The 12606-nt window shown below is 28.7% G+C and overlaps 1 protein-coding gene across 1 annotated transcript in view; it reads left to right on the top strand.

Moving 5' to 3' along the window:
• LOC129223191 (integrin alpha-PS1-like) overlaps positions 1-11937 on the top strand; it is a 112593-nt gene extending 100656 nt beyond the window's left edge. The window contains 6 exon segments of the mRNA XM_054857757.1: positions 4715-4774; positions 4857-4970; positions 6497-6616; positions 8422-8520; positions 10581-10709; positions 11383-11937. Coding sequence (XP_054713732.1) covers positions 4715-4774; positions 4857-4970; positions 6497-6616; positions 8422-8520; positions 10581-10709; positions 11383-11451 — 591 coding nt within the window. The 3' untranslated portion in view covers positions 11452-11937.
• Positions 11938-12606: the final 669 nt, after the last annotated feature.

The raw sequence follows: 12606 nt of genomic DNA, 5'->3' as shown, positions 1-12606 counted from the left end.
ATCGGTCGAGTCTTAATAACCACCTACAACACCCAGGGTTGGCAAGGTTTTGGACACTACGGTAAAAACCACGGTAAAACCCTGGTTTTTTACCGTCCTGTCCAAAACCCTTGCGTCCAAAACTGTTCGAAAGTGTCCAAAACTATATTTTTAGAAAAAATGTATTTTGTGAGAAAACATTAAAAACAGAATAAAATGTATCAAAGTAATGTTTTATATTGAGCATTTTTTCAATGAGAACATTCAACTTATTTGTGCAACTGATTTTAATCTAGTAACATAGAAGTTAAATTCTTGATTAAAATTTCAACTTGTATGCATGAGTTTATTTTATTTTTATTTTTTGATAATAGTAACCAAATTTCCCTATGTTTATGCATGTGTGCTAATGAAAGCAGGATTGGCAAGCTTTTTACCATCCTGTTCAAAACTCTTGTGTCTAAAAGTGTCCAAAACTATTTTTTGAAAAACTATATTTTGTGAGAAAATATCAAAAACAAAACTGTGTCAAATTTTTTTTATTATTATTAATATATTTATTCAATGTGAACATTCAAGTATAAATATATATGTAACTTATTTATGCAGCTGATATTAATTAGTTTCCAAGAAATTAAATTCTTCATTAAAAATTTAAATTTGTATGCAGGAGTTTTTTTTTTCATTTACCAGATTTTTTGACATTTATGCACGTGTGCAAACTTAAATGCTATAAATTACAATTTTTTGTTAGTTACAGAATGTATTATATTAAAAATATGAACTAAAAAATGAATAGCACAAGTTTTATAATATAAGTGTTTAATCATCAATTTCTTGTTCTTTAATCTATATGATTTTAAAAAAAAATTTCATTAAAACAAGATGTAAAACTTATTTGCAAAAACCATTAAAAAATTAAGCTTTTTTTTTTTTTTTTTTTTTTTGCACCTAAATATTGCACATTTAATAACATTCCTTTGAGTTATAAATGGAACAGAAATTAGTTGTCTTGGTAGTGTTGTGAATTTCCTTTCATAACTCTACCAATTGTTACATAAGGAAGTTTTTGTGTAATAGTTATTGGCAATTTTTTTAAATGAACATTTTGGAGAGATGTTATCAAATACTCATTAATTAAACCTCATTAATATCTATATTTATGCTTTACGAATATTGCAGTAAATACAAATTGATTAGATTACACCCCTTTAGCTTTAGCATAGTTTTGGACAGTTTTAGACACCTTTTGATGGTAAAAACTACCTGTCCTGTCCTAAACCAGTTTTGGACAGTCCAAAACCCAACCCTGAACACAACGGAGAACAAATATGAGATCAAAGAAGAGAGCGAGAAAAGACCACCAAAATAAATGAATGGATGCCACACTGCAGAAAAATATAGAATGACTTTAAGATCATTAAGTAGATTAGAACGATTCTTCAGAATGTGGAAAGACTCCCAAAAATTAAGATCTGATGAATTTGGGCATTTCTGGATAATTTTAAATGAGTTGAAATCAAATCAGTAATTTGAGTCCCAGCAGTGTTGAGCAATACTAGACTTATTAAACTGTTATTTTCTCACATAATTTTTATGCTCTTTTAAATTAAATTTGAAAGAATGGCGGGTCTGTCTAATATAGGCAAGACCGCAAATGCAGTCAATTTTATAAATTCCATAATCATTAAGAAGATCAATAGAATCCTTAATTAATTGGTGAAAACACATCCTGGAATTGGAAACTTTTTATTATCTTAGCGACCTGAAAACTAACAGAAGGTAGGAATGGTAAAACGACCAAATTCTTAGAGATGAAAGTTATTTTTCGAACATTACTTTGGGAACTTTTAGAAAGCTTTTTATAAATGGAATCAATCAAAGTGGGCGGATAGTCTCTATCAATTGCCACAGCTCTAAGAGAGTTAAGTTCTGCATTAAGAAGTTCCTCTGAAGAACAAAACTTTAAAGCACAATTAACAAGAGAATTAAAAGCAGAATATTTTTGATTAGGTGGATGAGACGACAGTCTGTGAGGAGGTAAAGAAACAGCAAAAAGGTTTGCAATAAACAGTTTCACAATCAGACTCAGTTCGAGAAACAAGAACATCAAGAAAAGGAAGGCAGTTGTTTTGTTCTAGTTCATACGAGAATTAAATATGAAGATCTATAGAGTTTAAAATAACTAAAGCCTCATTAACGCTAAGATGATTATGGTTCATAAGAACAAAACAGTCATAAACATAGCGAATATAAAATTGAAACTAGTTTTTGGAACAGCTTAACTTCAAAGTAATGCATGTAAATATCACTAAGAATGTGGCTAAGTGGGTTTCCAGTAGCTAGACCATCAACCATAGTATAAAATCTACCATTAAAATCAAAAGAACGTTGTTTTAAACAAATCCGAGTAAGCCATAAAAGAGTTATTTGGAGCAAAATTATGAATTTTTTCGACAAAATCAGTCGAATTTTTCACAGTGAATAAATTTTGACTCCTAAAAGGAGAAAACACTAAGACTATATATTTCACAAGTTTGTAGGAATCCGTACCAATATTGGAAACAACTGGCCTGAAAGGAATACCAGCTTTATGATCCTTAGGCAAAGCATGAAACCTAGCACAATTAGCAATAGAAGAAATAATAGAGTGCTTAACTTTCAATGGAATAGATTGGACTGACTTGACAGCCGAAGAAATAGCCTTCAACTCATTATCATAGGGATCTTTAGAAATTTCCGAATATGGACCAGAAGAAATCAAATCATTAGTTTTATCAAAATAAGATGACTTGTCAAGAACAACAATTTGACAAACGAAGATGCATCTAGCATCTTCGTTTAAAAGAGCATAAAAGTTATGTGAGAAAGTAACAATTTAATAAGTCTAGTATCGCTCAACACTGTTGGGACTCAAATCACTCCTTTGATTTCAACTCATTTAAAATTATCCAGAAATGCCCAAATTCATCACATCTTGATTTTTGGGAGTCTTTCCACATTCTGAAGAATTGTTCTAATCTACTTAACGATCTTCAAGCCATTCCGTATTTTTCTTTCATGCCATCCATTCATTAATTGGTAGTCTTTTTTCACTCTCTTCTTTGATCTCATATTTTTTCTCTGTTGTGTTGTAGGTGGTTGTTGTAATGTCTTTCTTTGGTACTTTTTTCTGCCCTTACATTTCCATTTCATGTTTTATTTTGTACTTGTTTAACTTTTTGTTGTTTTCCAAATTCTTTCTATTTTCTTAAATTATGTTTTTTCTTCCTTTCGCTAAATGTGGCAGTTGATTTATAGCAAAATTTTTGTAACATAAATTTATTGCTAATTTATTAACATTTTGACAGCAAAATGTATTTTATGGGTCTTTTTACTGAAATTTATTGCTTAGCGGTTTTCTCTGGGAGGGAATCATGCAATAAATCTTGACTTTGAGTTCCATTTTGTCTAGTTTTGCTTTTGTTGATTGCTTATTTTGATATTTAAGCTATCTGCTGTCCATTTTCATTGCTTTTACTGGGTATCTTTACATCTAGAAGCTCACACCTTTGAATTGAAAAAGGAGTCCTTGAAACCCCATAATCTGTTTATTTGTGCTAAACAATGTTGAATATTTCCTGTTATTCCTCCTCACAAAAGTATTTATTTATTGCTCGATAGTACAATTGTTGGAAATGACATGAGAAATACATGAAATTCATTTAATACTTCATGTTACTACAATGTAATAAATTTTCATCAATTGTAATATTTTTGCATTGATTATTACTATCATTACTTGTTATTCATGAAAACAAAAGTATTTTTTTTAAAGCCATGTACGATTTAAAAGTAGTTTTATTTGTGATGGAGTGGTATTGTAAATGTCTGTTGATCTAACTAATAAAAACATAAATATTTTGTCTTTGTAATATTTTACTTTGTAGTTAAATACTACTTTATTTTCCATGAAATTTAATTAAAAAAATAATTTCAAAAATCAGTTTCTAAATAGCCAGGGTTTGCCTCGTTCGATATATATCATGATATATATATTCGATATTTATTTCAAAAATATCATGATATTTTGATATTTTCGATATTTATTTTTTCAACTACGGTATTTTCAATACAAAAAGAAAATTTATCATAGTAATATTGTTAATTTATTATTAAAAATAACTAAAAAGTTATGTACTGTATTTTATGATGTATTAATACATCATTTATATAACAAAGTAATATAATATTCCTTTTTTATTTCTATTTTGTATTCATAAAATTATTAGTAATATAACAATTTTAATTCATATTAAAAGTGCCCAATTTAATATTAAACATTGCTCAGAAAAAAAATAAATAAAATGTTTTATGACTGTGCGGACTAATGCATATTACTTATTTCTGAATCATATATCTGTAAAAGTAGCAAACAGAAGTAAAACAGCTAATGCTAAATTAACTCCATTAAAATTGATAGAAGTGTAAAATAAAATATTAGATATAAATAATAAAAGAAACCTTAATCTTATGTCCACATAGTGTAATAACAATGTAAGAAAATACAGAGTGATTTGAGGATGCCGTTACTATTTTGAAGACTTTAGTTTGTGCCAATTGAAAATATCAATATATATCAAAATATATTTTTGATATTTTTGAAAATATCATGATATTTTCGTACCCTGTAAATAACTGAGTTTAGCTTTAAAAATTATATGTCTCTTATTGTTATTTTATTTTTTATTTTCAGGTCATTGGAAATGGGTATTGTGAACTTGACCATACACAACTTAATCCTTTGAAACTAAAGGTACTCTCTGACAAATAAGATATTTATCTCTGTAATTTCAGTGACTTTTTTTTCTAAACTTCACTTACATTATTCTTTTTAGAAGCATCCTGAAGAACTAAGGCTTGCTTCAAGTACACATAGAAAGAGAGTCACAAGGAGTATCGCCCCTCAAGAACTGAGGGCAGAAGGGAAGATTGTTCAAGTTGTCAATTTGGTAAGAGCTCTAAACATAGTGTTGCACCTGAATGTTTCAGCTGGTAATCAAGTTGGCCTCAGTGATCCTAAGTATACTTTCAAAATTAGGTTGTTCATCTCAATAACCTGTTTAAATGGAGAGGACATTTTGAACCTTGGCAAAATTTTAAAGCTGTATGTCTTACAGTTATCATTATTGCACTACTAAATGTCATGTTTAGCTTAGTTTGTCAATTTCGGTCATCAAAGGGAAATTTTAAAAAGCATTTGTTTTTAGCAGATCAAAAATAATTTATGAATGTTTAAATGTTGTTGTTTATAAATTTTATCACAGTTAGCAGAAATGTTATACCTAACCAAAAATACTTAAACACACTCAGTATGTGCAACAGCCCATCAAGGCTGAATCATAATGAGCCTATCTCAGTTTTTATAACCGAGGGCTCTGGGGTGCAAAGGCAGATGTTCTGGTTAGGTGGTCAGCTGAATACGGAACCCCCAGTGTTTTGTTCCCAAGCACACTTGGTACTCTTTTTCTATTGACCCACTGATGAAAAGTTGAAGGGAATGTATCCAACCCAGGAATTGAGTCCGGGTCAGTGGGAGAGAAGCGCAATGCACTACCATTAAATCTACTGGGCTTTGCAACCAAAAATACTTACTAGAAGATTATTTGATGTTGTTCTCTGTTTCTAGTAATAAACTGCTCTATGTTCCATCACTACCTACCACATGTATAGTAACAACATTAGCTCATTGCTCCTTTGTTGCCATTGCACTTGTTCTACAAGTCGAGGGTCAGGTGCAGTGCCACTCTCAAGTGTGGTAGATGATGCCACATCTTCCGGTTTTTAGCCCTCTTCAATCTCATGTCCTACTTGCCCCCCTAATTGATTGTCTATCTTATTTCTGTGGATTTTAGGTGATTATATTTGAAATCAAAATATTTATGACAACTTGTTTGGCTAGATTGTATTTAATAGCTCAGCTGGGGGATTCCATGGTCCTTACATTTATTCATCTTTATTGTCACTCTAGGATTAGAAAATATGGCTTAAATTCAAGGGTTTTGGGGAAATCAACCCCCAGAACTATCCCTCACAGCAACAGTGGATCTAATATGCTAAAATTAGATGGTGTGATTGGGTAATTAAATTTGGCAAAAATGCTCTAATTTCAAGGAAAAAATAGACTTTAAACGTGCTTATAAAAACATATACTTTTGCTCAATGTATTTTAAAAGTGATCTAAACTTTGTATTTTTTTTAAAAAGAAAAATACCAGTTTCTAAGTTTTTAAATCTCGTTATTTTTGTGTAAAATATTATGATCTTTTTGTAATATCAAGCTAAATTCTTAAAAAAAATTTAAAAAAAAGTTTATTCACTAATATATGATACACTTAAAAATATGTTTTGTATTTTTAAAGAAATCTTTTTTTTTTAATTACACTCACACATTATTCAAAACTTCTTTAAAACAAATCTATTCATTACATTTTGAACTATGTTTTTTATATGTATTAAATGAAAATAAATTCTTCTAGGATTGTGAAGCTAATACAGCAAAGTGCTTCCAATTTACCTGCTATTTCAAAAGTCTAGAAAGAGATACTACTGCATTGGTGAAAATTAGGGCTCGTCTATGGAATTCAACATTTGTTAAAGTAAATAAATGTCACATGTTTAAAAAATATATATATAAATAATTTCTGAATTCTCTAGATTTTAATATTTAATGTTAAGGATAATTTAAAATTCATGTGGTTTAATGTAACAAAAGCAATTGAAAAAGTGTTTTTTAGCATTTGGAAATATTTCAGTATTTAATTTTTGTAGTATGTAAATATTTTATTTCCTATTTTTAAAACAACATACAAAATTAAATTATGTTGTAGCTTACTTTGTACAGAGCTTTATTCCAAAAGCTAAACTTAAAATATTATTTTCTAGCAATATTGCCTCCTTTTAACTTCTCCTACATTTTTTTTTTCTTAAATAATTCTTAACTAAAATATTGGGTTATTTTTCGGCTAGTTATAACTAGTGGCATAGTCAAGGAGTGCAGTTCCCCCATTTTTTTTTTTGAAAAACAAAGCAAATTTAGTGTAAATTGATTTAAATCATTTAAAAATTAAAAAAAAAGTTTGATTTTTAAACTGAATCTGGTGTAATTAATTTAAATTGGCCTAACAAATATCTGTCTACCATGATATTTATCCTATAGAAAGGTGGGTTGCCCCAAACTTTTTTTACAACTACGGCACTGGTTATAACTGTGATGGAAAACAATATAATTATGATATTCATTCACAATAAAATCTGAATTTTTGTTTGTTAATGAAATTTATAATTTTAAAACTAACTTTAATGCTCTCACCATACCTCATAATTATACATCTTAATGCATGAATGATACATTCAATTTCTTTTGTCAAAACTCTAAACATTGAAAACTAAATGATGAAGGCACAGATTAGAAAGAAGTACATTGTAATACTTTTTCAATTTTTAAGACAAAATGATGTGCCTTCTTGCTACAAAGTTTTGTAAAAGAACAATTCACATTTTTTGACCAATTAATCAGTGACAAAAAATTTGTGAATTAATTTCTGTGATTTTTTTTTTATTATTGTAAAAAACATTTTAAAAATCATGATTTTTTTGTAGAGATTAAAATGGTACCATTTTTGAAAGTAGATCTAGTTATTTAACTTAAACTTTTTAGATCTTATTTATTAGGCAATAATGTTTTTTACTTTTATTATCTATATATGATTTTTTTTTTACAGTTACAAGTTTAACTGGTTTTTGATGTGGGAACTAAATATACTCTCTGAAACATTATTTCTTTCTTTTATATTGATTATAATAAAATTGTCTTGCAAGGTGGAGAAGTTCAACAGCTATGTTGAACTAAACTACTCACTTGCTTGACTTGAAACTTATTAGCTAACTTCTCTGCCATATTTATTCAATGCATTCAATTATTAGTTTTCTTAATATTGCATTTACTGAAATTCCTACTGATGTATGTGAACACTCATGTAAAAGAAACCATTAACTTTTATATAGCTAGAAAAATATTTTTACATATATTTAGATTTTTTGTGTGAAACAAACCACAAGGAAGTCCATATAAAGAACTGAAATTGATCTCTCAACCTTATTGTTTTCTTATAGTTCTTATAGTTTTATTATTTTTTTAATAGAATTTGCAATCTCTATTTGACCTAAATGCATTGCAGATTGAATATTATGTGATGGAACTATTTTATATACATATTTTCATTCTCAGTTTTGAGAACCATTAATTTGTTAGTTGTAATTTTTTTTTTAATGTTGCAATTTGAAGATGTTACCGTTGCCACTTTCTCATTGGGGAAAAAAAAACCTTTAATTAGCAGGATTATAAAAAAAGTGTTGTTGTAGAATAAATGGTAAAATATTTATTTGTTTTTTATTTTCATAGGATTATCCTAATGTAGATTGGGTCAGTATATATTCAAGAGCTTATATTAGAATTACTTCAGATGATATTAGACAAGATGAGAAGAATGATTTTGCATTAGTAAGTTGTTCTTTTCTAAGCAATATTTTCCGAAATGTTTAAAGATGCATAAAAACAAATTAATTAATGTCTATAAATCTAAACTTGTATCCATAAATTTAAGTTTGCTCATTTATTTGAATATTATGTAACTCCATACACGTTTATGGTTATGAACAAAATATTGCTCTAAAATCAACCATCTGACATGATATTCCATAATAAATTATATGGATTCTTCGACAAGTGGACATGTGTCTTTTTTTTCCGGAAAATTCTAGAAATCATTCAAAGCACAATGCTATTTGGTTTTTGCTTGGAATTCTAAGAATAAAATGTGTCGTCTCGGGAAGAAAGTAGGGCAGTTGAAAGATGAGTTCTCTGAGTCATGAAATTAATTTAACACTAATATACATTTAAAATTATTCAAGTTCAATGAAAATTCAGTGGACTGTATTTAGCTTTATTTTAAAAACAGAGCTGCCAACTGCTAAAAAAAACGTAGTTTCTATGAATTACAGCTTTAAACTGCAACGCTATGAAAGCGGGTCGAAAAATAATGATTTTCTGTTTTTTAAACTTTTAATCAAAAGAACGAGAGAAAAAAAAAAGAAAGAAAACATAAACTGCATGAAAACAAAACTGGTGAGTTCAGAAAATCAAACTTCTACACGTGTGCTGACAGTCTCTGCGCATAAAAAATGTCCTGTTTTCCATAGCGATTTTTTAGTTGAACGTGGTGGTCATGATGGTTGCCACAAGCATGTTTTACTTCAAAAAGACATGCCGACCAGGTGAAAGGTACAGCTAATAATCAAGAAGCGAGGTTTTAAATTTGATATTTTATATCTTAAAATGTTCTGGGTAAAATTCTTTTATTCCGTATTACTATTTTCTGCACCATGTATAACATTTGTTTAGTATCATTGTTTTTGTTTTTTATGCTGTTGCCAATTCATTACTGTTTAAATCTATGGCAGCGCCCCCCCCCCCTCAAATTGCTGCTACGATTTTGGATTTTCAAAAGTTGGCAGCTCTGTTTAAAACAATGGTGGACTGCTGATCATTTTCGATCAATTGGGATTGATGCTCTGATGTAATTTGTGGCTTGCTTATGTTTTTGTTTGCTGTTTGAAATAGGAAGATTTTTCTTTTTCTTCCATCATTGTCTGAAAATGGAGGAGAAAGTATATATTTTTCAGTCATGGTGTGCAAACTGCTAATGTAACCATACAACCATATAATGTTAAGTTATGGATAGTTGTGAGGACTATTTTGTGCACAAATTATGTTAAATGAGCTGCTATAAAAATTAACTCTTTTTTTTTTTTTTTTTTTTTTTTGAATCCCAGTAATGCATCATGGAACCACTTGCCATACAAATTATTTATATTTTGTGTTGTAATAATATGTGCTAGATATGTAATAACATGTACTAGATAACTGTTGATGGTGAAGTTGACAAAGTTGGAAAATTTCAGTTCTACTACCATGAAACTTTTTATTGCTTGTAGTGCAGGACTGAACAATTTTGACATACATTAGTTGTCTAAAAATTGAGACCTTTTCATATTGCTACATACTAAATGGCAGCAATTGTTGCAAATTTCAAAAATGTAAAAAGAAAAAAATATAAATAAAATAAAATAAATATTAATTTGAAATCAAAGTTAATGCCCTTTCTTTTCCCAATGCTGGAGCAAAGCTAGTTTACATTATTGGTGCATTATGGCGTATAAACAATAAAATAAATAGTGACACATTGTTAAAATTTTACAATTTAGAAATATTTTCAAACTTTAACTTTACACTATTAATTTAGACTGAAAAATCAACCAAGGAACGTAACATTAATAATCATTTTAGTATTTAAGAATAAACCAATTAAACGTAGTATTAGGCAAAACATTAATTTTCTCCAAAGCTGTTTTTGAGTTGGGTCACTTGTGTTTCCAAGATGGGATATTTTGCTGCTGTAATTTAGAAAGAATTAAGCAACCCCCCCCCCCAGCAACTAATTCGTGATTGAAAAGTGTTTACTCTGTTAAAAACTGAATCACATTTTCATTTTTTTCTTGCAGGCTGAGACAAAAGCTTATCCTGACATTCACTTGTATCAAAAGACAGAAGAGGTTGCTTTGTGGATTATCATTCTTGCTGTTTGTGCTGGTATTCTACTGCTTGTTCTACTCATAATCATTTTGTGGAAAGTAAGTTTTTGAAGTTTTATTTAATAAAACTTGAAACAGTGAGATGCAAATTTTCCAACATCCAATATGCACACTTATTTTTCAAAATGTTTCTGTAGAAAAGAAGTTTTATAATATGAGATGTATATAAAAATGTTTTAAATTCATACTCATATATTTAAAACGTTTTTGTTTTAGTATTAAATAAATTATTGTTATTATTTTTAATATTTCAGTACACTTATAGTTTTTTTAAAAACATAATAAAGGTATGTTCAATCAAAGCATCAAGTTTTCATATAGAAGGCTGCTCTATTGAGAATGTAGGCAAATGGCATCAACCAAAGTAAAATAATAATGATAGTAATGAAATACATTTTAAGGAATGATGTGCAAATCAAAAATTAATGAATAAATACAGGTATTGTAGTTTCAAATAAATAAATAAATAAGCAAATAAAATGAAAATAAAGGTAAATATATTTAAATAATTTGAAAAAATTAAATTATTACCTTCAATCTCATAATTTTTGCTCAGTGTCACTGCATGCAATCTCAGTATTTCCAAATATATTAATGTGATTGAGTAACATACTTGGAACTTAAACAGTTAGGTTTTGATTTCTACGATTACTTCTGAACAAAAATTTTACTTGTTTACCTGTTTTCTAACTTTACTTCTGTTTCTATTTAGTGTGGATTTTTCAAGAGGAAAAAACCTGGTTATGAACCTGCTCCAACACATGAGAAAGAGTACATATAAAATTCATTAAAAAGTTTCCAATTAAAGCTTCATGGAGGTTTGAAGGTGTGACAAGAACTTTGTTAAAGTTGTTGAATTATTTGAGCAGGGCAGTGCTGGTTTTTAGCACATAATACGTATTGCAACCAGAAATACTTTGTTATGTGCTTTCAAAGTTTGCCATATTTTTGTAAGTTCTTGTACGGCATTTCCATGTACTGTGATGTCACCACACTTGTTGGACATTCAAGCATGATCATCATCATCATGTTCAGACATACATCTGATGCAATCATTATATTCATGATCAGAAGCCTGCCATTCTTGATTTCACTTAAATGTAAAGAAGAAAAGCTTATTTTATTTTTGAATGAAATGTTGTAATCAATATAAGTGAAGCACAAATTGTCCAGGGCCATAACCAGAAAATAATTTTGAGGGAAGGTTTAAAAACTTTCATGCGGAGCTTTGTGCTATTTGTGCTAATATTCAAGTTGTCAGGTTATCTATTATGAAAGCGTTTTATGCAATGTTACTTATGAAAGACATTTGAGTTTTGGAACAATATGTTTTGAAAATTTTTAAATGCAAACAAAAATTTAAATGTCAAACTGAACTTTTCGGGAGGTGGGGGGGGGGGGTGGTTAAACCCTAAGAGCTCCCTTCTTGTACACGGCCCTGACGTAGAAAAAACCTTTTAAAACAACGTATTTCTGCTTTACTTGCTTGATTGTTCATTTTATTTCTATTTTGAAAAAAAAAATGTTCTTGTTTAAAAAATTAATTTTCCTTTTTTTTTAAAGAGTTGTTTATAAATTTTTTTTTGTTGCTCTAAAAAGATTTGCTTTTATAAGTTTCTAAATTAGTTTTTTTCTTGTGTTTTTCATTTTTAAGTATGTTATTTTTATTACATTTTCTCCTCCCCTCATTGTTTTTGTCTTTGCATTTACAATTAGTTGCACTGAAATCTTTCTTGAATAATTTAAGTGCAACAAAATATCCCTTAGAGCAACCATAGCAGAAATAAAATGTACAGGGCTAATGTATATCAGTTATAAAAGTTAATCATGTACTTAATTTTTTTCTCTCTTGAAGTGACTCTAATTTACTTGCAAAAGATCCAGAAATATTGTATTAAGATTTTTTTTCCATTCAATTTCCTTTCTTTTTTTAAGA

The sequence above is a fragment of the Uloborus diversus genome, chromosome 5, assembly GCF_026930045.1.
Source record: "Uloborus diversus isolate 005 chromosome 5, Udiv.v.3.1, whole genome shotgun sequence".
NCBI classification, from domain to species: Eukaryota; Metazoa; Arthropoda; class Arachnida; order Araneae; family Uloboridae; genus Uloborus; species Uloborus diversus.
Note: the sequence above shows the minus strand (reverse complement) of the source record. Positions and strands in the feature narration are given on the sequence as shown.